Genomic DNA, 25,434 nt, shown 5'->3' with positions numbered 1-25,434 from the left:
ACCATGCTCCTCTGAGTGCTAAGATCCTCTGGATCAGTGCAACTCTTGGTAAACACAGAGGCCTTACACGTGTGGATGCACTGTTTCTTACATTGTGTCTCCAAAGTACCCAAACCACAGGATGCAGGACATCTGAATCCTCACACCTGTCAGACTGTGACCTGGGGAATACAATTTTCCTTCAATAACTATTAGAGGTCCAGCTCCACTTAACATATATTCACTCTCTGGATTCCCATTTTCAGCCATGCTGTCCACTGCTCTGCTGTACTATGGGTGCCTGTTGGTGGGCCAGGGTTTGTAGGGAGTGTTTTAATTATTCTATCTACATCAGCAGCTCTCAAAGACGCTCATGTCCCCAAGGGCATCTTGTTATTTTCTTGATGCTTTGAGAATATATACCAGGAACCCATGTACTGCAGAAAAAAGCCAGTACCCTGCAGGATCAGAATACATTGGCATGGCAGAATATTTAATTCTACACGTATTTAATCCACTGCTACTTGTTCTCCAAAGATTTGCAGTATTGACTTACATTAGTTTTAACAGAGTAAGCATTTCATTTCATAGAGATCAGTCAGTATCACAGGTTACCACTGTCCTACCAGTAACTGCTACACCAGCATGCTCTGGAGGAGTTTTAGTAAAGCAGTACCCTAAAATGACAGCTACTGAAGTTACCCAGAGCAGGTGCTCCAATTCACTTGTTTTGTCTTAAGCCTGTGCTAAAGTTTCTCCTCCCTTCCTCTCCTCACTTTGAGCGGTCTCCTTTAGATTAAAGGCAGATATAAGCAGCCTTAAGTTTAAATCCAGGAGAAACTGAATGATAGAAATATTAACTGAGCTATTGCAAATAGAAGTTAAGGAAAGAAACACTCCTGCAATAACATATGACATGTCCCATGTTTGGCTTCAGGCTGCTTCTCTCTGATAATAGTCTCCTTAGAACATGTTATAATATTTTTACAGAATTTTATCACAAAACCTCCAAAGCAAACTGGAAAAGATGCTTGTACTGTTACCATGACTATATGTAACATAAAAGAGAGTGCTGAAGGTGGGGTTGCCAAGTCTGTGTGCAGTCAGTATCAGCTGACAGGTTTTCTGCACTGACCTCTGCTCACAAAACAATTCTCTACTATCTTCAAAGTGTTGGCAAAGAGTCTCTGTTCACAGACCTTTATCAAAGCTCTTTGGTGTGTTTACCACTTAGTCAGTCTTCCAGAGGCCCTGAAAGCTCACAGAAAGCAGGACAACCCAGCTCCTTACAAGCATACCTTGAACTTCATGGAGGTAAGTCTGTAGAGGATTTCGCTCATGTTCTCTCGGATGATGGACCACGTGATCTTATTGTCACTCTGAGCTGTGGTTTCTACAGCACGGCGTGCCATGTCATAGAATGCAATCATGTTGGAAAGCATTCCCACTGTTTTATAGAAAGGGCAGAACCTGATGGAATAGAAGAGGACCTGTCAGGCGTCTTGGAACAGTTTTCAGCATCCTTCCCTGACAGAAAGAGTGCCAGCCTGCTTTACTCCAGGGATTTTTAATGGATACTGCCAAAGGAGAGGGGCTGCCTCAAATACATCCCACATTTTTAAATGGTCAAATTGCAGGCCAAGATAATCATCCTGAAGCTGACTGAAGTTGAGGTTTCTGAAGCAGTACCCAAACATTCAGGCAAAACAGGAGTGAACAGGAACTGCTGCTCTACAAGTCTCACATTTCAATCTGTGCCAATGCTAACAAGTAAAGGAAAACAATGAGCAGCCAACAGAATTCCTCCTTCCTGTTTTGTCCATCAAGGAAGCAGGCTTCCTCCTAACAGGCTGGGATGACAGCTCTGCAAGTTTCTTTGCTCACAGGAAAAGGAGTTTGTCTATGACAGGAGCACTTCATGCAGTTCCATTTTTAATGGGTAGGTGAGTGCCATAAAAGGCACCTCATTATTATTTATGTGCTACTTCCTGTGCTTCCTATAGCATACATACATAGCTGTCCTAGTAACCTGATCAAAGGCACTCACTGTTACAAAATGATGGATGTTGACATTTCTAGTGATGAACTACTCAAGACTTCCTGATCTACCTGGGCTGGGGAGTGAGATGAAGAACAAAAACGTCCCTTGTCAGGCTGTTAAAACACAAGGATAGCATGGAAAGAAGAAAAGTTCACTAGGGAGAGAGTAAGGGTTTTTTTTGATGGATCAAACTTACTCAAGAATTATGCAACAGTAACTGAAAGCAGATTCTTGCAGTCCCTGCGTATTGATGGAATAAACAGGAAGACTTTGGATGTTGTCTATGAAAATAAAGCAGTCCTGTCCTTCTCCTCACATGTTGTACTGCAGAAACATTGGCTAACAGAACAATAGAGGAGGACCTGGGAACCCCAAAGGGATCTGCTTTCAGAAGGGGTCTGCATGCCAATCTGACAATGTGAATGCACTGCTGAATGAGTTACCTAAGCACAGTTCTTCAAATTCTTTACAGACAGTAACATGAATTTCTGCACTGGTCAGCTTCCATGTGAAATAACTGTATCAATCCAGACTGCACAGGACTAAAAGGCCAGAGCAGTCAGATCTCACCTGTCATAAGGCGTGTAACCATTCTGCTGCAAGAAGTCATCTTTGATCAGCTTGGCAACCTCCAAGGTAATTTTATCTGTTTCTGCCAAGGAAGCCTAGAAAAGTAAAGTAAACAGCTAGTTTAGTACTCAAGTTCATGAAGGCACAGAATGTCCTGGCCAAGAACAGCTGTCTTTCAGTACCTGTGTTCCCACCCTCCTAAGACAGGATTAAGCAGAACTGTCTTTTGGGTATTTCTCACTCCCTGCTATAGAACAGCCAATTTAACTGATTGCCACATTAAGATGGGCCAAACAGTCAGTAAGTCTGCTTTAGGTCTATCTGATGATAAAGGGAACTTCCTTCCCACTGTTTAAAACCATGGAAAAGCCACCAGACGCTGAAAATGCACATGGCTTTGTTATGAGATACATTGAAACATCATCCTCCTACATAAAGAGAAATTCATTTTTACCTTCCTCAACTCTTATAGAAGAAAGGCTAGCTCTCAGCATGCTAGATAAAGAAGCAAGCTAAAGAATTTGGTACTAGTCTGCACTGTTACCAATGTCCTTTTCCCACCTGGCATTCAAGAAAAGAAAAGGATTTGATGAAAATGCCTCTCAGACTCCACAGGAAAGCCACAACTGCTGCATACTACTGCTCTTGGTACCACTTGGCTCTTGGTTGCTCTTCTCTACCTTCATCATCCTTTTGCTAAAGAGGTCTGATTAAGCTTTAAGTAGCCCATCTTGCTTTCTAGACTGAAAGTTTTGGATCTTCTTTCATGAGGAGACTGACAGAATTCAGAATTCATTTCTAAAAAGAAAAAACTACACTGACTGTACTTCCACAATTCCCCCTTTCTAAAGGTTTGTTGCAGTTGTTAGCCAAGCCCTGACAGAAAGGAACTGTCAAAGATAACATCTCTGAGAAAAAAATCACCAGTTCCAGTAATTCTATGGTGAGAACAATGCCTAGTCACAAGTACTGGCTTATGAATATCTCTTCCACACCAAGGACCCAATCCTACCCTGCTTTGCAAACCACTCTTCTAGGAGATGGTTTTGTAAATAGAGAACTCCAGAAAGTCCTATGACCCCACTTCCTTTTCTTCAAAGACACATCAAGAGAAGAGAGCTCTACTAGGCAAGATGTGATGAAAGGTCTCATCTTGGTGGGACTAGAACGTCAGTGAAGAGACAGAGCACCATGAGCAAACTTCCTCCATGCAACTGTATTTAATACATGTTACTACACACTACTACAGCTCTGTAAATCATAATAGCTCATCTGAACATCACAGAATTAAAGTACTGTCAAATACGTGCCAGGAACCTGCCAATTATCATATTTACAGTGCTAAGCTGAAACACAGTTTTCACTGGGTCCTTTCTGAGAGCTTTCAATGGAAATTTTCCTATCCAAGTTTAGCTTTTCTTCAAAACATTGAAGTGAAAAAAGGAAATTAAAGCTTGCCTGCAAAATGGAGCCATATGTCACAGGTTTCCAAAAGAAAAAACAGATAATCACAAGTTCTTTAAAAAGCAGACTTCACATTGCTTCTAAAGGCCAACTTGTAAACGCCAACACCCCTGTCCTGCAGCTGGCAACATGGTTTCTAATAAACTGTAACCCTTCAGATGACTTCAACAGTAAAGATGGGTTTGCATAATTTTTCTACAAACACTGCTTCCAGTGGAATAGTACTTTAAGTTGCAGCAAAGGGCATTTCAGCAATAGAACTGAATAGAATAGAACACTACAGCAAGTGAACTTTAAAGCAAGCAGTAGATGTCTCAATATCATTTACATGAGAAAAGCAGCGCCAAGCCAAGGTTTAGCAAATCTGAAAAACTATTTGTCTTTAGAAGTCAAACAATATGTAGGAAAGTTGGAATAAAACACAGTTTGAGGTGAGAGAGTCTGACATCTCCCAGTGATCTTCTGTGTGAAATGCAGTATCCATCAGGTCAGCTCTAAGATATGGTCAAAAGCCTGCACTACTCATAAGGAAATGGAGGATGACACCATATCTGATCACTCACCTTGCCAACAAGCTGCACAATCTCTGCAAGGTCCTCTTCCTCCTGCAGGATCTCTTTGGCCTTTGTCCTGAGAGGGACAAATTCTGTGAAATGTTTGTCATAGTACTCGTCCAGGGCTCGCGTGTATTTGCTGTAGCTGATCAGCCAGTTCACAGATGGGAAGTGCTTGCGCTGGGCCAGCTTCTTATCCAGGCCCCAGAAAACCTGCCAGGAGCCACAAAGGTCAATCAGCTCTCCAAATCAAAAGTGAATTAAAATAATTAAAGGCAATTAAAAAAAATAAAGAGAGGAAGTCAAGCAAGTTGGAGTTAATGCAGCATAGCAAAGGCTTCACAAATGGAAGCCTGGGAGCCTGGTAACTATAGCAGTGACATTCAAACAACACTTCTCAAAAAATGACAACTTCTAAGCTGAGTTCAGATTTATTCAGCTTGAGACTGCTCATGAGGGGGCACTAAGCCACAGCAATGTCAGTATTGGAGTCTATGTAAAGCAGAGACCAAATAGATTTTAACTGCTTTTCCCAAAACTGCAAACAGTTGCAAGACACTCCCAGTCAGCTCCTCTGAGGATTTTTTGTGGTTTCAAAGCACCTATATTAAGAGTGGTCTGCTCTCCATCTCAGCTGGAACAGATACATTTGCAGTGCAGCTCAATGGGTAGCACTTAGAAAGCACACAGACATCCCTGAGCAGGCAGTGTTGGAAGGAATTGCTGCCTTCCAAAGGGATCTCAAACACATCAGTTTGAGACCATCTCACAAGGTGGCCTTTCACAGTGTTACAACATTTTCCAAAACACCCTACAATGCTGCCTGTGTCAAATCAAAGCTCACCCCAGCCACTGGCACAAATGTGCTGAAGTACAACCATTTGGAGTCTAACAAAGTGGACAGAAGAGCTGCAACATTGTGAGACGTACCTGAACAATGCCCAGGGTAGCAGATGTGACAGGATCAGAGAAGTCACCGCCTGGGGGAGAGACACTGAGCAGGAAGAGATAGGGAAAGGTTATCAGAGTGGCTTTCACAGTTCAAACTGAAGTACTGAACATATGACTGACTGCACAGCTCAGTGCAGAGAAACCAGAAAACTCAACATGATTTCAAGTAAATAACAGATTGCAATGTGTTTGCACAAAGTGCTTGATGCATACCCACACAGGGGTAATATCAAGCATACCATGAAATAGTTACATCAGTGACAGATTGACAGTATTAAGGTGTAATTTCAGTCATGTTAGCTGCAGGTAGTAACTCCAACTTGGATCATCAAACCTGTCTCAACTAGAACAGATTCAGTAAGAGTGCTGATAAAACATAATGAATACATAGTGCAGTGATTTTACAGAAAATCACTACAGTGATTTTACAGTATGCTAATTTGAAATTATTTTTGATATTCACCTATACAGTAACTACTTAATTTGTGCTTGACACTCCAATACATGCATTCCCAGAGATTTAAAAAAAAAAAGTCTTCCAATCTCAAAAGCAGAAAGTCCTTATGTATGTGTGCTGTGAACAGAACTAAGCAGAGCAAAAAATCAGCTCTAGGTGTTCTTGCAGATGCCAGGGGCCCTCCTGAAAACACAGGGAATCCACTTTGCCCAGGGTATGATACACAAACCAGTATCACCTAGGAGAATGCCTGCGGACAACATGCTCCTCACATCACATCACAGCCTGAGATACACTGCTCCATGGAATTCTACTCTATTTGAGCATGACAGTTGTGATTCATTATGCCCCCAAGTGCACACACTGCTGCTCTAACTGCCCCTTCATTCCTGCTCTGAGCATGGTTTGACATACTTTTCAGAGAGCCCTAATGACATTCTTCCCTGAGCCACTTGATCCGATTGCTGTGCCTGTGATCCCACAGAGCTACCTGTCCGCATTCATTCCTTCTGCCCCCATGCACAATTTAGCAGCAGTTCTGGGTGAACAGAGACTAAGCATCTACCTACTCACTCCCACATTTTTAACTTCTGCAGCTGCACAGAGCAACGAGACCTTTTTGTCTGAAAAAAAAGGTACTGTGTCATGTTGCAGTGTGATGTCATGGTTTGCCTCAGTTTCCCAGTCCTTCCCCAGGTGCCAATCACCACTCCTTTCCCTTGCCCCCTGCTGAATGCTGTCTGTCAATCCTGGCATTCCAGAAGGGCATTGGGTGATTGGCAGAGTTCAAAAGATGCCTCTCAGCCCTGGGGGACATTGGGCCATCCAGGTGTCATTTGTCTCCTGAGATTTCCCCCCCTTACCAGGTTGGTGGGATCCCTACCCCTTCCCTCCCCCTCTCCCCGGGGTTAAAAGACACGGCAACCACGTGGTTCAAGTTCTGTTAGGGCTGTTGCTGGATTCAGAGGCCTGAGGGCCAGGAATAAAGTTCTGGATCAGACCCTCTAGCAGAACCTGACTCCTTTCCTTAAAGCTTCTCCGCCAGAGGTAAACCTGAGCTTCTGCATGCCTGGACTTGTTCCAAGCGCCCAGCTGCAGCACACAGCCAGGCAAAGGTGTCTCTGAGGTGAAACCACCGCAGCTGCTGCCTTTGGTCAAGCAGTAAGGGCCAGGACGAGCCCAGGCACGTTCCATCCAACTATATCGGTATTTAATTCCAATAGTGTCATACAAAACAGGTGCAGAGGCAAAGCAAAGCAACACTCACGCTCCAACAATGCTGACGCTGCCTTCCCTCTCAGGGTTCCCCAGACACTTCACTCTCCCGGCTCGCTCGTAGAAAGAAGCCAGCCGGGCACCAAGGTAGGCTGGATAACCACTGTCTGCAAACACCAACACACAGAGGTTCAGTCAGAGGTTCCCAGTTTGAAGGGCTACACATACAAGCCTAAACTGAGGAAGACTACTCACCAGCTGGCATTTCAGCCAGTCGCCCTGAGATCTCCCTGAGGGCCTCAGCCCATCGGGAAGTGGAGTCTGCCATCATGCTGACATGGTAGCCCATATCTCGGAAATACTCGGACAGGGTGATGCCTGTGACAAAGACAACAGCCTGCTGCAGGATACAGTGCAGAAAGGAATTCTATGCTTATATGTCATCATAAATATGTAAATAAACCAAAGTATTTGATTTACATTTTGATGGAAACAGACAATGGAAGTTACTCTTTCTTCCCACTTATGTCCCTGCTGTCTTTTTTTTTGCTGTTGCTGTTCATTTCTTCTCACTCTCCTCATTTTTGTTTACGAACCACTCAGATTCAACTTGCATTCATGTGTATTTCTTTGAAGAGACACTGCAATGTCACTGATGCTACTCTTTCCTCTCAGAGTCTCTAGCTGGTCAGAGTGACCCCAAGATACAATAGAAAGTCTCTTTTCCCAGCCCAGCAGTCAAAGAAGGAGTCAGGGCTCCTCAGTTCTCAGTCTCAAGGTTGTTTATTGTACCTTATCTATAAAATTCTTTCTCCTGACTTGCCAAGGTCAGCTCAGCAAGACAGTCAGAGGCACTTTGCCCCCTCAGAGGTGGTGTTATCTTTTTATACCAAAAACTATGTGTACAATATTTACAGTAACTTTCCAATACCTATCACCTATGTTAGACAGTGAGCTTCTTCTCTAAACCAATCTAAAAGTGCCAACATCACAGCAGAGGATGGAGGCCAAGAAGAAGAAGAAGGAGAAAGGCTGGACATGCCCAGATTCCTCCATCTTGCCCCCTGAACCCCCATTCTAAAAACTCCAAAAATCTATTTTTCACCCTGTGATAAATTCACTATCATTCTACTTAAACTTTCATGGCTTGTAATTCTACATATAAGGTTGGTAATTGTTTTTTCCAAGGGCTAAATCAAAGGCACAGGGGTCTTGGGCTCTGTGCCAAGGTCTCTGAGCCTCCTGGGCAGGGGCTCGAGTCCTCCAGGGCAGCCAGAGGAATTTCCTGGGTTCCGACACTTTTCCTCACTAAAATCATGAACAAAGACTCTTCTAACTGTAAAATGTCTCCTTCCCTTTCAAACCACCAGAGTACAAGAGTGAGAAAAGGTCGTGTTTTATCTGAATTATCTGACAACTGTTCATAACAAAGAACTCTAAAGAAGTCTTTAAGAGGCTGCAAAGGAAATAGTAGTCAACCAGCTCAGAGAATACTATCCCTGTCCATTAAGCAGCTGTACTTGTCAGCAAAAAGCTAGTCGAAACCTAAAGCTTACAGAATTAACACATGCAAAAAACCCACTCGAGTCCTGGCAGAGTAAATTCACCTTATAAACAAAATTTACTCAATATTCAGAAATGGCAATTATATGCAAGCAAGCCAGATTCAATTAAGATATTAAGACTTGATGCAGGCAAAGTCTGAAAAGGTTTACTTCTGAAACTAAACTGGCTTCTTAACATGATCATCTCAGGAAATGAATATACTAGAGCACGATGGCTTGCTTTATACACACAACTTTCTCTATTCTCTTGCAAATCTTACCAGTATAGATGGAGGCTTCTCTGGCAGCCACGGGCATGTTGGAAGTATTTGCTACTAGAGCTGTTCTCTTCATGATGCTTTCTACCTTGCCATCAACTTCCATTGTTAACTAAAATGCAAGAAAAGGAAAAACACCCAAACTGTAACAGTAGCAAGATTTTTTTTGTTAATTTTTTGCTGCTTGGTTTTTTTTTTACTGTTTTACTTGCCTTGTATCAGGATACTCCCCTCAGCTACTCTACCAAGAGCAGAGATGAGATTCAAAATTCTAGGATATGTTGGTTTGTCTTTCAGACTGCACAAAGCTTAATATTTTAATGTACATGCTTCAGCCTCACCTCATGTTCTGCAACTGCCAAATCCCTGTTGATTCCATTCAAGTAAGTAACAACAAACCCACTGCACTAGGAAGCACATGGTCCTCTCTCAGATTTCCAGGCTGAAAGAACTAAAAATTCTTAGCCTGCTGTCATAAGTCCATTAGGAACTAGAGAGCTTTTTCCTTCCATCTACAAGAAGCCGAGTTTGTATTTGACAACTGGACATAAAACCACATTTTTAACCTCAGTGGAGCCTTACAAGCACCTGAATAACAGAATGCACACCCTGATATTTGTGTAGAATTCCATTTATGAATACACTGAGATTTGCCTTCCTCAGGGCTACCTCAGCTTGACTTTCCCACTTTGTCACCAATCAACACACCCAAGCCTTTTAGCCCCTATTTCTGACATTAAAGTTTCTACCTGACAGTTCATACTAGCTGACCCTGTCACAACAACCTCAACAAAACATAGTAACAGATACAAGGATTGCTAAATCTGTTGCTTGGTTGTTTTTGTGGGTTTTTTATTAACAAGGTATTTTCTACTTCATTCAAAAGGTATTTCAAAGCTTAACATGTCAAACTAATACCTGGGAACTGTATCACCACCCTGCAACTTATAAACGGATGCTGCATTTTCTATGCATGGTGAAGTTAGAGATATGACCAGCAACAGGTGAGATGCTTACAACTGTGCTAAACTCTTCTCTGACATTCATTTTGGCTTTATTAACTTGTTATAACAACTTAGAAGGTACACCCAAAAACTAGTCCAGATGTTTATTGAGGGGCCACTGAAATAATTCTTTAACAAGCCAAAAGGGATTTTTGTCAGAGCTTCAAGGCAGACAAGATGATCTTTTCAAGTCACTCTACCAACATGATATTTTACTTGGTTACAGTTCCAGTATGATATCAAGGCTTCCCAGGAAGGTTTACTCTCCATGAAATCTCCATACTAACCTCAGGGAAATCTCTCAGTACTTCAGACATTTCATTTCCTCGTTCTCCACAGCCTACATAAATGATGACATCACTGTTGGAGTACTTTGAAAGAGACTGTGAGATCACAGTCTTTCCACAACCAAATGCCCCAGGAATCGCTGTTGTACCCCCTTGTACACACCTGAGTAAAGAAAAAGGACTCTGATTTGCAAGGAACTAAAAAACAGCTCTTTCCCATCTTAGAATATATTTTTCACTATAACTCCCTCATCAAAAGCAGAATGGCAGGAGTCACATTCAATGTTCTGGGTGAGAAACATGGAGGTAATTTCATTAAACCAAAAAATTGAGGGATTAAACCATCCTTTTCTTCTCCTGTCCTTGAAGTATATGACTTATGCTGATACAACAGCATGACTTTTGGGCTTGAGACATAGCAATTTTCACAGCTGGAAGCAGCGATGGAATGGAAATTCTATGAAAAGAATAACTACTTAGCTGTGCCTTACAGAATAAGGAGCACAGTATTTCAGGACCAAAATAACTGAATTCAGTGTCTTAGAAGTTAGCTGCTTAAATGAGCAGTTTGCGTTACAGTTAAGTGCAACAGTTTTCCTAAGTGGCAACCTCAAAATCAGTGGAAACTACGCATCCTCAGGACCATGGAAAGATATCCTACTCATGCATTCAAATTAAGATAGCAAGCTTGAGAGTTCTAGCCTTTCTGCAGATGTGGCATGGTTATGTTAAGTTTATGCATGTCCAGTTTTTTCTAGATTAATGCATTAGAACAGTTTTGTAAACTTCCTTTTTCCACCAGTGGGTTCACCTGCCAAATAAATATAAGAAGTTCAGCTAAATATTTTTTAAGATTATACTGTGACACATGGTGAAAGCTTACCCTTAAAAAATCTAATGCTCTAAGGCCTCTTGCTTCTGCTTCCCCCTGAGGGAGAGATTTCTTACACAGTACAAAATAAAAGGAAGCACTTACGGGAAGAGGGCATCCAGGACTCGTTGGCCAGTTAACAAAGGATGGTTGGCTGGTAACTTCTCGGTGACAGGACGGACCTGGCGTACAGGCCACACCTGCACCATGGTGAACTTCTCCTTCACACCTTCAAACTCCAGCTCTAACACAACATCCTAACACAAACACATGGGAATTAAGCAAACAGCTGCACGCTGGACCAGCACATAAATTCTCATTTTAACTACTCTGCAGAGGGCTTTGGTAACACCACAGAGCTCTCAGAACCTCAACATGCAATCATCACCGCCCGAGGGAAGGCTCTTCCCATATTTACAAGGCCTCTGGAGGAAAACAGAGCAAGATGCACCATACATTAAAAATAGGCTTTTGAAGAGAAAGTGAATTTTACCTATTCATAAGATATTGTAGATCCCCACAGAGGTCATCAAACATGGCACAGTGAAATGCCATTGGGAAGCCATAAACATAGAAAATAGCTGCACAAAATAATAATGCAACCCCTTCAGGCAGGGTAGCAGAAGTGATCATTAACTCAGACACCTTGTTGTATGAAACACTTTAGCTGGCCTCATGCAGAACAGAAAGAGTACATCAACCTTATAAAAGAGACATGGAATACACCAGCAACTGCTGTTTGGGAGACTTACTGAAGTGTCATAGTTTCCTGGAGGAGCAATATATGTAACTGTACCCCTGTTTCGTGGGGGCAGCATGATTTTGTGTTTGATCAGGGAGTTTTCATTTACCACACCATAAATATCTCCACCAGTGATGTGGCTGCCAACCTAAAATCAGAACAGGTCTATTAGTCATAACTTTTAAAAAAGAACCTTGACAAACAGTAAAAAATACTACAGCTATTAAGTCTAGCACTGTGATTACCCCTTTTAAAAATTCCTTCTTACAGCACAGTAGCTCATTTACATAACTCGTTACTCCAACAGCATTGCTAGCAACGCTACTTGTGCTCAAGTGCCTTTCAAGGCTCAGACAGGAGCAATTACTAACAGACAAAAGAAATTTTCCTTGTTTCTTTTCCGCCTCTCAACCTAATGTGCTAAGAAGAGAAAGAATAGCATATGCTAACTGCAGGGTTGGAAAAAAAGATGCTGCAAAGGGCTAAAGCCATGACATTTTCCAGCTCTAAGGCTACCTTCACCATTTGTAAAATGTGTGCTGCAGTCATTCTTTTTGCTCAGGGAGCACCTGCTCCTGCTAATACTTACTGCAATTGCACGAGTTTCTCTGTGGTTTGGTAAATACATCAAAACTAAGTCATATCAAGTAAGTTTTGGTGATCCCCATCCAGTCTCATACACCACTACCACTTCCTAGCACTTCTTCTTGCAGACTTCAATAAATGCAGCATTAAGGTCCACAGGTCCCAGCAGTCACAGCCTTAGCACACTGCTCCAGGCCCAAGCTCTGGGGGTAGAGGAGCAAGGGGGGAACACAGGATTGTCAGAACCTACCCGCAGATTTTTGGAAGGTGTGAAGTCCCATTTGACATCTCGGCTCAAAGCTGACACGTTGACACCTCTAGGGATATAGATACTTTTGGTCAGGGTGCTGATGTCTGAGAGAGGTCTCTGGATACCATCAAAAATAGCTCCCATAATGCCAGGCCCCAGCTCCACTGACAGGGGCTTCCCAGTACGGAGCACAGGATCTCCTACAGAGACACCAGCTGCAGATTTGCTGAGGAAAAGTTCATCCAGAACAAGGGAAAGAAACCAGGCAGAAGTCATCAGGTTCACATCATACTCTAAAACTCCTTTTCTGACTTTAAGGTAATACTATTCCTATGTTACATATCAGCACTTGAGAAGCATGTAGGCCTTATAGTAAATTCTGAATTTGCTCAAACAGCAAAGTTCACCATCCTCTAGAGAGGCAGAGTAGTGGCAAATAGTCTGCTTTACAATCATTTGTTCAAGTCAACTGTTGTTGGCAACTAATGTCAACCAGTATGGATGAGTTCACTGGAGTGCAGGCAGTGGGATGACAAAACATCACACATTTCTTACATCTTCAAACCTAGGAAACACATTAGGCTGTTTAAGTCAGATAATGTTATGAAATATGGAATTTTTCACTTCAGAATTTGCTTAGAGAGCACAATTATTTTGATCTTGAGCCTTGCACAGCTTTTTTCAACAGCAGCCTAATTTTAAAATGACTTTGTCTAAGACCAGCACTATTGTCCTCCTGTCTTGTATCAAGTTGTCAGGTCTGTGCACTACCTAAGCTCCAAAGATGCTCAATGGACTTTTCTCTGCAAAGGGCCAGCACCTTGGCAGAAGGGCCTGCTAGAATACAAAAGAAACCTCCAAAACTTACCCCAACTCAATAGATTCAATATGAGTTGACTTCAGAGAGGCCTATGACCAAGTTTCCTCTCAAACAGGAGATTGAAAGTAAACTATACTCAAACTTATTCCATGAACTGATGGAAAGCTATTCGATACTGCAACAATGATGCCATCCCAAATGATAAATTATTAGGCAGAGACAGGATCTAGTCAGCAGCTTGCCAGCAAGCTCCTCAGAACAAAGTTTTGGGAGCCAGCACAGCCTTTTTCTGAGGCTCTACAAATACACACAGCCCCCTTGGGATAGGGAAAGAGGCCTGCCTTCAAGTTTTATGACTTCTTTTTTGACATTTTCTCATATATATATGCAATAAAAATTACATTTTACGTTGCCTAGCTTTTAGAATATATGCTGCATCATAGCTGGACCAAGATACTGTAAGCCTACTGCAGCAGAAAAAGTGTAATCTGTTATGCTTGGCAAAATACTCTGTCCAGAAGAAGGCATCCTGCCCACTTCACATTTCTTATTTAAGTATTATACAAGCACAGTTATCAAAAGGAAAGACAAAGATGCAACAAATATTGCTTAGGTTTGTCATTTATGGTTGACACTTGTCAACTGCCTAACAAAGAGGCATTAAAATGCACTTGAATTACAAGGTACACTTTGATTCCCAGTCAAAAAAAGTCTCCTTGCTACACAGCCACACAAGGTAAGATTCACCTCAAACACATCAAAATTTACAAAACACATGCAGAACAGATGTCCTGCCAGACCCCAGAGTATCTGGCAGCAGAGAGGGAGCAGTGAAAAGGATACAAGTTTCCTCATACACCTGGACAGTTGCCAGATCCCCCTCCAGCCGGATGATCTCCCCCACCAGCTCACTGTGTCCCACTCGCACCAGCTCGTACATGGCAGCTCCTGCCATGTTGCAGGCTGTGACCACTGCAAAAGACAAGCACAGAGGTGAGGTATTATCCCTGCAGCTCAGGAAATCTACCCTTCACAAGTCTGTAAGAACTGCACAGCACAAACCTGGTACTCACCCATATCAGACACACACTCTTGACTTCACAAAAGGATGTCACAACGCCTGATATTTCTAGTTTAAAAGTCAAAAGAATAAGTTTTCCTACAGTTTGCACTCTGTCCTTTATCCAGAAGAAGAGGACACTATGAGAATGCAGTCATTCACAGGACAATTCAGGCCATAATTTCTCTTATCTGTCCTGACAGATTGCAAACGTTGAGGGTGTGAGATGCTGTGAACTTTGACAAACAAGTTCTATAGAAACTTCTCCCTTGCATGAGCTGGGCCACATTCTCATCTGACTAAATTAAAACACACAAGAAAATGGCAAAACTCACTCGGATGCCTGGTAGTTACATAAACCTGTGGTTGGGGGCCAGCATTTTCAAGTGATTAAACTTCTGTTTACCTTGGTAGCATCTGGATGCTGGCATAAACATGGAGAGATCCAGCCAAGGCACCTGGTAAATACCCTTGCATCTAAAGTGATGCCTAGAAAGCTTTTAAAAAAATACTAATTCTGTAGAAAAGTGTTGTGTCTATCTTAGGGCACTTAAATTAACTTTCAACACATGAAAATTGTTGTGCAGCATTTTTAGGGCCTGAAACTTCCTGCTGCTTTGAGTTAGATTTTAGCAGGTCATACACGGAGTCCTGGCTGCTTTGCAACAAAATTTATTATGTCTTGCATATTATGATCACAGCAATGCACACAAGAGTCACATATTTACACAAAAATACATTTTCCACTTCTTGGGAAAGAAAGTTGTGTCACTTTAAAATTGTTTCTAGGTACCAACTCTGCAGTTACAGAATTTGCAGTCAAAAAACTTGTGCCTATTTAGGTAGGGAATTTCTTATTCATCAAATACGTTGCATTAACAAAAAAACTTGCTAATCTTCTGTTCTCACATTCCCATCCTTCCCTTCAAGTCTTCAAGAGAATGCAGGAAGGAGGAGAAAAGCCAGTAGAGTCTGCATGCATTCAAAAGCTGTTCCTAGCAGAGCTTAAGCTATTTCAGCTGATAAAGATGGAGAAAGAGTTCTCCTTCTCCCAGCTGCACTATCACCACATTCTATCACCTTCCCTGACTCGTGTGGCTCCTTGCTGAGCTCCCCCAGCCCATGGTGCAGTAAACAGAGCAGCTTGACACTGACAGGGACTGAGGAGATCAGAAAGCACAGGGACAAACTTTCAGTGAGAACAGACTATTTATTTCATGTCCTTTTAGTGAAGCTTAGCACACTGGGCCCTGCAGATTTCCAACCGAGGGATTTTTTCTCATACAGAAAGCTTACCTTTTGTTATTATTATTATTGTTATCTTTATTCAACTGCCTGCTTCTGTTCATTATATTTTTAAACAAAGGTTAATTAATAGTAACATCCTGTTAGCAGTTTTTTTAATAGTTTGTCAGACTATAAGCCAGTAATTCTTCTTCAAGTCCCCTACCCAAAAAAAAAAAAAGATGAAAAGCACCACCCAGAGCTCTTTTACACTCCTCTGCTTTCAAGTGAAGATTAACAAGATCCTAGATAAAACAAAATTTATTACTTCCTTTACAAAATAATACCTACCAGGTCCTGAGACTCCATAAACATAGCCAACAAAAGCCTCTCTGTCCTCATCACGTATTTTGGGGAGCTTGGAGAAATCCATTTTGCCTGTTCAACTGAACAAAAGAAAAAAATAAGAGTCAGTCCTGAAGAACACACACACACATAGTAACTTCCTCCTTTTCCCCCTGCTCTCTTCTTATTTTCAGTTAAAAAGAACTCTGAACTCATAGCCAGAAGCACCTTAGCCTTAAGCACTTCTAACTCATTTTAAAGCTGTAAAAAGTTAAAAAGTAACTGATTTAAACAAACAAAATACCTGAGATTCCTTACTGCAGAAACATAGGGGTAGAACATCACCCCATAATGTGCTCTACAGAATGCTACTGAATGAAAAAGATGCAGTGCAACAATGCCCTAACACTGTTTCACTGTTTTTTAAGCTTGGTAATAGGATATTTAAATGACAGAAAATCTCTTTTGTATTCCACATCTCATTACCCTCCTTCAAAATATGGAGGTTTCCATGATTCTGAGTGAGCAAGAGAATGTTCTGGGTCTGCTTTACTGCCACCAGTCTCTAAAATGCAATACTACAAATATTAATTGTGAAAATTCAATTTTTGCTATCTTAAGGTGGTGAATCACAGTATTTAGAGGAAGAAACACATTTTCAGAAGCACCAGCACACAAACATGTGAATCCTTTCTATGTGTCTCACAGCTACAAACTATGCAGTCTTTGCTCTCAGTGAAACCCATGGAGCATCACAGAAGAATTGTGCTGAATAACAGGCAAACCCCCCAATCTGCAACAGTTAAACAATAGGCTGTCATCTCATGTCAGTAACTGTTTAACAAATCTAAACAACTGGCACTGGAAAAGCTGTTTTATCAAGAGACTTCCTCCATGCATGTGTGTCCTGTGGCTGGCAGCTGGGCTGTCCTGCTTCCAGTGCGGATCAGAGGATTTAGTGGTTTTGCTTTGTGAGCCCTTACCATGCTGTGTGTTACCTTGGAAACTGATGGGTGCTGGAGAACTGCAAGGCCACACTCTTCCCATTTCCCCTGTACAGACACCCTTAGGACACAGCACTGGTGCAAGCTGCAGCCCCAGCCCAGAAGGCCCCTGCGCTAACCAGCAGCAAGGCCCTGGGTTGGTGACATGAACTGGGAGCCATCTGCTGATACACTCAAGTCTTTGAGAGCAGCTTAATCTAACCCAGCATCTTCCACAAGGCAGCAAACACAAAGGCATACTCAGGCTTAAAAACCTGCCCTGATATAATAACCAAGACAACAACTCCATTGCCACCCTTTCCAGCACAATCATAGGATACGTTTTTGCCTATTCTTTGGGAGCAGTAGCTGACTTGTGCTATTCTTGAAACCCTACAACTGTTTTCCTGTTTTTTAATACAACAATACAAGTCCTCTGCCCCTCAGCCTCTGTACTGATCTATACATTTCAAATTGGTGGCACTGCCCTTTAAGAAAAAGATCTCCCACGATTCCAAGCCCCTGCTCATCCTGAAGGAATAGCTTCTCCCAGGCCCCATGTGTGGAGCGTACTGTCTGTCATGGCTGCCACTGATTTATCCCACAGCAGCTGATCATGGCTCAGTCACCACCAGACCTGCTAATGGGTCTTGAGCCCAAAGACTAAGCCAGATACCCATTAGATCCCTCTACCCTCCAAGCCAGAGGTTATCTTTCACACTTCCTGGTGTTTAGACCAGGAGACAATTTTAATTTCACTGCTTTTCCTAAAATGCCTCCTCTGACAAATGGCAGAGGGGAGGTCCTCACAAAGCAATCTGCAGTTCCTGAGCAGCTGGTATGAGCTGGCTCTGATCTGACTAACACAACAATCTCATCTTTTTTACTTTTAACAACTAAAACATGCTTGCTTTTAACAACTAAAACTCAAGGACAATTGCTGTTCATACTGAAAGAAGCAGTTGTTCTTATAAATTCAAATTAAACATTTACTTCAATTTACAATAGAGAAAATGTCCAGTATCGTACTACCAACATCTCTAAAAGCAAAGTAGAGAGTCAAACCACATTCTCATAACTGAATTAGTGACACAGCTTGGCAATTAGACAACATCCCATATGAAAGAGTCAAATTACAAAGGCAAGGAAAAGCAGGAACACCAAGCCAGTTTCAATTTAAATTAACTTTTCATAATCAAAACCTGCTTGAAGTGACTGTTTACCTTTTAGGGAGGCAAGAGAGAACCTCAGAAGAGCCATTCTGCAGTTAAATGGCAACAGCCTGACAGCCAGCACCTACCTCTCCTGCTCCTGCTCTGCTCCCTCCCTCTTCCTACAGCCACTTTTCCAAATTACTGCCCAAGCCAAGAAGAGCAGGGGATTCCTCCACTAGACTACCTAGCAACACACTAATAAACCCTGTCTTTACCATGATCTCCAGCATCTGCACCAACAGCTTTGAAACACATACCCATTAACTATTTCAAGTGTAAAAGATGTGAATTCCTTCTCACCTCTGTTTTACCTCTGCTATACCTCCAAAGTACAGTGCCCACCCAGCCAGGCTGACCTCTTTCTTAAGGGGCTACACATCTCTTAACACTGAATACAGATTAGGGGGGAAAAAAAAGCTGTTATTTATCTCTGCATCATTTTCTTGTGCTTGTGTACTAGCACTACAGATTTTCAATTTATATGGAAAGTCCTTGAGGACCAAAATGCTGCCTTACCTTCCTACCTTGTTAGATGTTTTCACGGCCAGTACCCAAAGAAAATGAAATTCCAGAAAGCATTTATGTACCCTAGGAGCCATGGTAGCTGACCATTTTAGAAAACTACAGAGCCCCTGAGGCCTTTGAAAGGCCTCTTGCCAACACAAGATATTAGGCACTATATGCAATTCCCTCCTACAAAAGTCCACTAGCACACCTACATAGGATATCAGCATAATTTTAACTCTTTTATGAGTAAAGATGCATCTTGCATCCTTTACAATTTATATCTTTCTTATCTAAAACAGTTCATCAATTGATTTCAAACATGCTCTTAAGCTCTGGCAGTCATATTCTGATCAATAGTACCAGAAATCAAAGTATTGCTTGCAGCAGAACCTTCTCTGACTAAAAGGTGATTTATTACACTGATTTTAAAGAACTAATTAAACATGAAAGAGCCCATAACCTGAGCTTTCTATCTCGGTTCCTCCCCAGCACAGTAATCTGGTTACACAGTAGCCTAAAAAATGTAACTGCCTTGCTCTCAATGTTGGAGAAACCCATTTTGCTTCACTGTTCCTGGGTTTTGCATCTAACATTTGATTAGACACAGAATTTACATTACAAACTGCCTTAATACAAAGATTATTTTCAGAATTCAGACTCCAGTGAGATTTTTAGGAGCCTTCTTGCAGCAAGGAAGAAAATCTACAACAATTTTATCACATAAACCCAGCTCCTTACCTTATTTTGCAGAAGCAGGCAGCACCAAAAACCCAGAGGCCCAATTCAAAAGCTAGAATTCAGCAGTGAAGCATCACCGCTTGCGAAATAATCGTCCTTCCAGTGCCCCTCCACAGAGGGATGAGAAAGCTGCTGCAGAGGGGAACGAAATTTCTGACACACAGCAGAGGCACAACCACCTGACTTGATGAGTCATCAGTCTCTCTCTGCCTCTCTCTCCCACCAGCACCGAGGAATGCCGCAATAGCAATTCCAGCCACCTCGAGCCCAGCTGAACTCCCATCTGTGCTCTCCCGACTGCACGGGGCCCAGCAGGAGAAATTCAAAGGCTTCAGTGTTTGCATTAAGGCCTCCTATAAAGCTGGGAATTCCAATATCCCGAATGATACATACAACCATACAAATACCCTTGAAAGAGGTGCATGTTTTCTGCTGGGATCTGTTCACCTGCCAGCCCTCCGGCGTAACGCAGCCATGTCAGTGTGTGCTGTGCTCTGGAAGAGCTGAACAGAACAACTGTTTTAACAACAGGCTGTCTTAACAGGGAGGCGCTGAGCACACTGCAATACCAATTGCTTGAGCACGCTGAACAGTACTGATTGCTTTCAGGAGCCTGGTGGGGCTTCCTCACGCTCAGAAGCCCTTCCCCTGGCCGGCAGAAGCACCAAGGCAATTGCACAACATCCAGCACCCCAACAAAGCAGAGAGCTTGTGCCACCCTGAGTGACAGCTGCTGGAATCTTCTCAGAGATCGACAGGCACTGCCCCACACGCTGAACAGAGCAGGGGCAGCTGTGTCATCCCTCCCTAAGAACCTGCATGAAGCCAGAGTTCCCTGCAGTCTTCACAACTTCTCAAGTCTATCTTTGCAAGTTCTAGGATTACCAACACTTCAAATTGCCACAAAAGCCTAGACACTAACCACAACTCATCAGTAATTTGGAAGCAGCAGCATTACATCAGTATGTCATCAATGGTAGGAATCATTCTGCTGAAATAACTTTGAACTTGAAGGTCATACATTTTAGTACATCTGAAACAGACTAATGTGGTTTGATTTCCATGGGTAGAAAAATAGAGTCAGAATATAAGCTCTTACATTTGATATCCAGGAAAGCTTAATAGGCCTAAACAGTAAAATATAGCCAAAGAGTTTTCCAAAGAAAATAATACCTTCTCCTCTTCTTAGTAAAAACCTAGACATTACAGGATAGTAAAGATCACCACCCACACTGGACAATCAGCTTAGTGTCACACTGGAGATGCTTCAGGTCCAAGGCTGCTGCCATTCACTGTGCTCACCTGAGCAGACTGGCACAGTGCATAAATCCCATTGTCCAGCTGCATGAAGATCTGAGCAAGGGCCTCATAAATAACCAGATAATCACTGCCACAGATTTCCCGTAACTAGGACAGTTCAAACTTCCCCTTCTAACAGATGATATCTTTAAGAGGAAGTATTTAAAAAAATACAGCGCTTGAATTACTAGACAAATGCAGAAGTCTGTCAGCATTTTCATATCTAGAATTTGGGATACTGTCCCACAAGAAACAACTCGCCCAGAGCTCTAACACAGGTCACTGGGAAAGGAAGCCCAATAGTATTCTCAGGAAACCTGCTCCTTCACACTATGCAGAGTTGTAATTTTACTCTAAGAGTGCAGGGGAAATTACTCCAGATTTCTCAGTCACCAAACAACTGAATTACTGAGGTTCAGGGGCACCTCAAGCAATCATGTACTTCCAACCCCCAGCTCCAAGCAAGCTGATGTGGGCTGCTCAGGGCCACATCCAAATGTGTTTTGATTACCTCCAAGGATGAAGCTACCACAACTCTCTGGGCAACCTGTTCCAGTGTTTAGACACCCCTGCAGTGTTTTCCTATGTTTAAAGGGACTTCTCTGTATTTCAGATGGTGTCCATTGTGTCATGTTACTTCAGCAGGTACCACTGAGAAGAGTCTGGCACCATCCTCTTTGCTCCCTCCCATCAGGTGTTTATATACTTTATAATAAGATTCTCAGAACCTTTTCTTCCTGAGACTATGCAATCCCAGCTCTCTCATCTGCTTTTCCTACTTCCAAATGCCTAACAGTCTCTGTGGCCCTTTTCTGGATGCACACCTCTAAGCCACGTCTTTCTTCTACCAGAGAACCCAGAACCAGACACAGCCCTCTGGATGTGCTTTCCATCAAGTTTAACCAAGGTGAAAAACCACTTCCCTGAACCTCTTGGTGGGATTCTTCCAAACACAGCCCAGGATAGTGCTGGCTGCCTTTGCCACAAAGGCACACTGTCAGCTGATGTGCAGCTTGGGGACCCCAAGGTCTTTTCAGCACTCAGCCAGCTCTCAGCCCATAGCAGGATATGTGGTTATTCTGCCCCAGGTGCAGGACTTGGCACATCTCTTTGTCAAACTTCATGGGATTCCTGTCAGCCAATTCTTCCAGTCCAGGTCCCTGTGTATGGCAGCACAAGCCTCTGCTACACCAAACTCCTTCCAACCTGTCACCTGCACTCCAATGGAACCAGGCAGGAGTCACGTCCTGTGCCCAACACAAGCACGAGGCTCAGTCTTCTCATGACACAGACATTGTGAAGTGAACAGCACCAACCTTCCTGGCACAAGCTCTGAGCTAGAAAGAATATTTCTTATACTCAACAATACAGACATTTTCCCACTTAGTTATTCATTCATACAATTTCAGTTGTCACAGAGCACTTTGAGGCCACCTCTGCTCTAGATAAATCCAGAACCTGCTTGAGTGATGCTCAGCTACATACTGTGGACCAATCTGCAACCCTACAAGACCATTTATCTTTTACATAACTTGTTCCTTGGGTTCTTATAAGCCCCCTCCTCTCACGTGAGGCTAGTTTTGCTCAGCACATGTACACATAAATCCATATGAAAGAGAATTATGCTGCCACTGTCATTGCAGCACATGATTACACACTCACTACAAAGTGAGACCATGCAACACTGAATTCAGGAAGTTCACCACAAGCTCCTACTGTTCTCTTCCTAAAAACACATGGGGACTTAGCTATGGGCATGCCAATACATGTAAGTTTTACACTTGAAATAAACATCATGCCTTGCAAACAAGCTAAAGATTTAACAATATATTTATACTTGATACATACATACAACATGAAGTATATATTCCTAAAGCAAGGGTGTGAAGTCTGTCCATGCAAGATGTACCACCACTACAAGCTGTAACTCAAGTACCCAAGCATTTATTCAGCAGCTTGGGAAATTCCTTCAGCTGGCCCAGAACAATACTAGAACAAAGCTGTTTGAACATGACTAAGAAGTCAGCAGCTAAAATAAAACTAGACAGAAAGGCTGGCAAGGTGTTCATTGCATAAGTACTTTGACCCACTGAAGATCTGATCAGCTCAGTAGATAAGCTGCCTTCAAACATCAAACACAGCTATCATGCTATATCTAGAATTGATAAAGACCCTAGCTAAACTCCTGTTACTAGAGAAAACCACATTGTCCATGTGAGAAAATGTTCATCAGCTGACTCACATGCTACAGTTTTCCATAATAGGGTTTTCTATACCAATGTTTTCCTCTCAGCTGAGGCTTCTCCAGAGGAGGAAATTGATGAGACTCTCCTTAGTTCTTACTTGCTACACTGCTTCACAATTTTATTACTGTGAAAAATTTGACATTCCTTTCAGCCTGCTACACATTCTGCCCTTTGGCTTGATAGACTTTCACACAAAAGAAAGATCTAATGCACCTGAAATCCAAACCATACTACAGAACACTAATACAAAATTCATCTCTGTGTTCTACAGTGACCTTCTTTTCTTATCCTGATCCTGTCATCTAGCTGCTAGGGCTGAAAAGTTCTGCAGCCATCTGCTCAGTGCAATGCTCAGTCATTCCCTCTAGATGAACAGTTTTCATTAACCTCCATAACATTACCGCTGAACTAAAATCTACCCCAGCTTTCATTAAGCAAAAGTCACTTGATTTTCAAGTGTATTTGGCACTGTTACTTGAAATACTTTCTGTTGCTCTAACCTTTAAGATGACAAATATTAAAATGAAATTAATATGCAGCTGTTAGCAACTATATGAGCAAACTTTACTACAGTTCAGCAGAGTGACTTCTGAAGAGTTGAAGAACTTACATCAACAGACAAAAGGTGTGCAATTTGACAAAACCACAGTACCTAGACTTTTAAGTCAGGCTCAGTTTTACACACAGAATCACGAGTTGTTTGGGCTCATTAAAATACATTGTCTCCTCTATAAGCCTCACTACTGCCTAACCCTTCTCTCCAGATGAAATGGCTAAAATACTGAGTATGAGTTTGGAATAAGCATTTCCTCATTACACCTAAGTTTCAGATTACCTTTAAAGTAAGGATATTATAGAATCTTGAGTTTATTATGCAAGGTATTTCATAGCTAGTTTGAAGAGCTGAACCAGGACTGAGTCTGCATGAAAGTCTTTGAGAAAGATCCAACATCCCTAGCAGCAGATAGAAGTACTCTTTTATAGCACCTTCGGTATAATGAAACACCTGGTTGGAATCACAGCACACCTATCGGCACTGGATTCCAGTAAAAGGAAATTAAGTTGAGGTTGACTTTTCCTGCAATGAAAAACTGCATCTTTATGTTTTAAAGCAAGCTAGGCTATGTTTGGAAATCTTATGTTCAAATAAAATAATACCTGAAGTATTTACAGCTTTTCCAGAACAGCCAGAGGCTTTCCAACATATTAGATTTTACCATTGTTTAAACTACTTATTGTGGTGGTTGTCTGAATATCTACCAGCCTCATGCAAATTTATCCCACGATAACTAAAATCTTTAAAATTTTAAGGATGTATAGGCAGTTCACATAATAGAATTGCTTATTTAGCCATCTTTACCAATACAGTCTGCAGTTAGTCTGAAACACCATCTTAGAGTTTTTCTGAAGAGCTGCTTTTTAAGCTCTTGCCTTCAGAGTGGGAAATAAAGTAATGATACAGTGTAGCAAGAACAGGGCCAAACATTCGCACCACGAACTGAAATTCTGGGAAGATTCAGTTTCTTTGCTTGGATATTAAAAAATTGTCAAGTCATTCTTCAGGCCCTTACACAAAACTTGCACAGCTGAAAGCTTTTGTCCAGCTAGAATAAGTTATTCCCAAAAAGGCACAGCTGTCTCTCTATGAAGTCCATGGCTTTTCCCACATCCTTTCTGTATCTCCTGACGCCCAACCATCCCAACCACAACAGGACTGCTCTCCATGCTTAGGGCACAGAACACAGATCAGCACCACAGACATCCAAACCACCTCTCTTTTACATGAACCACCACAAACCACTTCAGTAAGCAAGCACAGCTTACAGCAGCCTAAAGATGGGACACAGCACCTTCACAGCACACATTCTGGCATTTTTCAGGGCATGCTGTGTGGCAGAAACACAGCTGGGCAGACTGGTCAGCTGAAACTCACCAAAGCACCAACATTTCAACTTGGCTATGAGAACCCTTACAACACGAGCACTTTTCAATTGTTTAGGAAGGACAAGGATTAGGCTTTTATATTACAGAGACCCTCTGGAACACCACATCTCTCAAGCATTTGTACCTGCAATGGGTCTATTTCCAGCAGGTTTTCTAGCTCATTTATCTGTTCAGCACAATGAGTCTGGGTTAACTGGGCCAGCTTCCCATACTAGCTTTGGTCCTTGCTGATTACTTTTGATTTGAACATAACAGACTCCCC

The 25,434-nt window shown here is 42.2% G+C and overlaps 1 protein-coding gene across 2 annotated transcripts in view; it reads right to left on the bottom strand.

Annotated features, from left to right (window-relative positions):
- The window catches only part of ATP6V1A (ATPase H+ transporting V1 subunit A), a 31,610-nt gene that overhangs the window by 2,891 nt on the left and 3,285 nt on the right, over positions 1 to 25,434 (bottom strand). Inside the window, exons 1-14 of one of the 2 annotated variants that reach the window (XM_058800545.1) lie at positions 19,684 to 19,812; positions 16,248 to 16,342; positions 14,456 to 14,584; positions 12,793 to 13,007; positions 11,968 to 12,105; positions 11,321 to 11,472; positions 10,345 to 10,507; positions 9,057 to 9,165; positions 7,487 to 7,609; positions 7,284 to 7,398; positions 5,539 to 5,602; positions 4,618 to 4,821; positions 2,591 to 2,685; positions 1,278 to 1,449 (exon numbers count right to left, since the gene is read on the bottom strand). In XM_058800545.1, the coding sequence (XP_058656528.1) occupies positions 1,278 to 1,449; positions 2,591 to 2,685; positions 4,618 to 4,821; positions 5,539 to 5,602; positions 7,284 to 7,398; positions 7,487 to 7,609; positions 9,057 to 9,165; positions 10,345 to 10,507; positions 11,321 to 11,472; positions 11,968 to 12,105; positions 12,793 to 13,007; positions 14,456 to 14,584; positions 16,248 to 16,329 (1,761 nt within the window). In that variant the 5' untranslated portion in view covers positions 16,330 to 16,342; positions 19,684 to 19,812. Of the gene's footprint in view, positions 1 to 1,277; positions 1,450 to 2,590; positions 2,686 to 4,617; positions 4,822 to 5,538; positions 5,603 to 7,283; positions 7,399 to 7,486; positions 7,610 to 9,056; positions 9,166 to 10,344; positions 10,508 to 11,320; positions 11,473 to 11,967; positions 12,106 to 12,792; positions 13,008 to 14,455; positions 14,585 to 16,247; positions 16,343 to 19,683; positions 19,813 to 25,434 lie in introns of those variants that run through there. The other variant, XM_058800546.1, reaches the window with a different exon arrangement.

This window comes from Ammospiza caudacuta, chromosome 2 (genome assembly GCF_027887145.1).
Source record: "Ammospiza caudacuta isolate bAmmCau1 chromosome 2, bAmmCau1.pri, whole genome shotgun sequence".
Taxonomy (NCBI): domain Eukaryota; kingdom Metazoa; phylum Chordata; class Aves; order Passeriformes; family Passerellidae; genus Ammospiza; species Ammospiza caudacuta.
The sequence above is the reverse complement of the archived record's forward strand: the minus strand, read 5'-3'. Positions and strand labels throughout refer to the sequence as shown.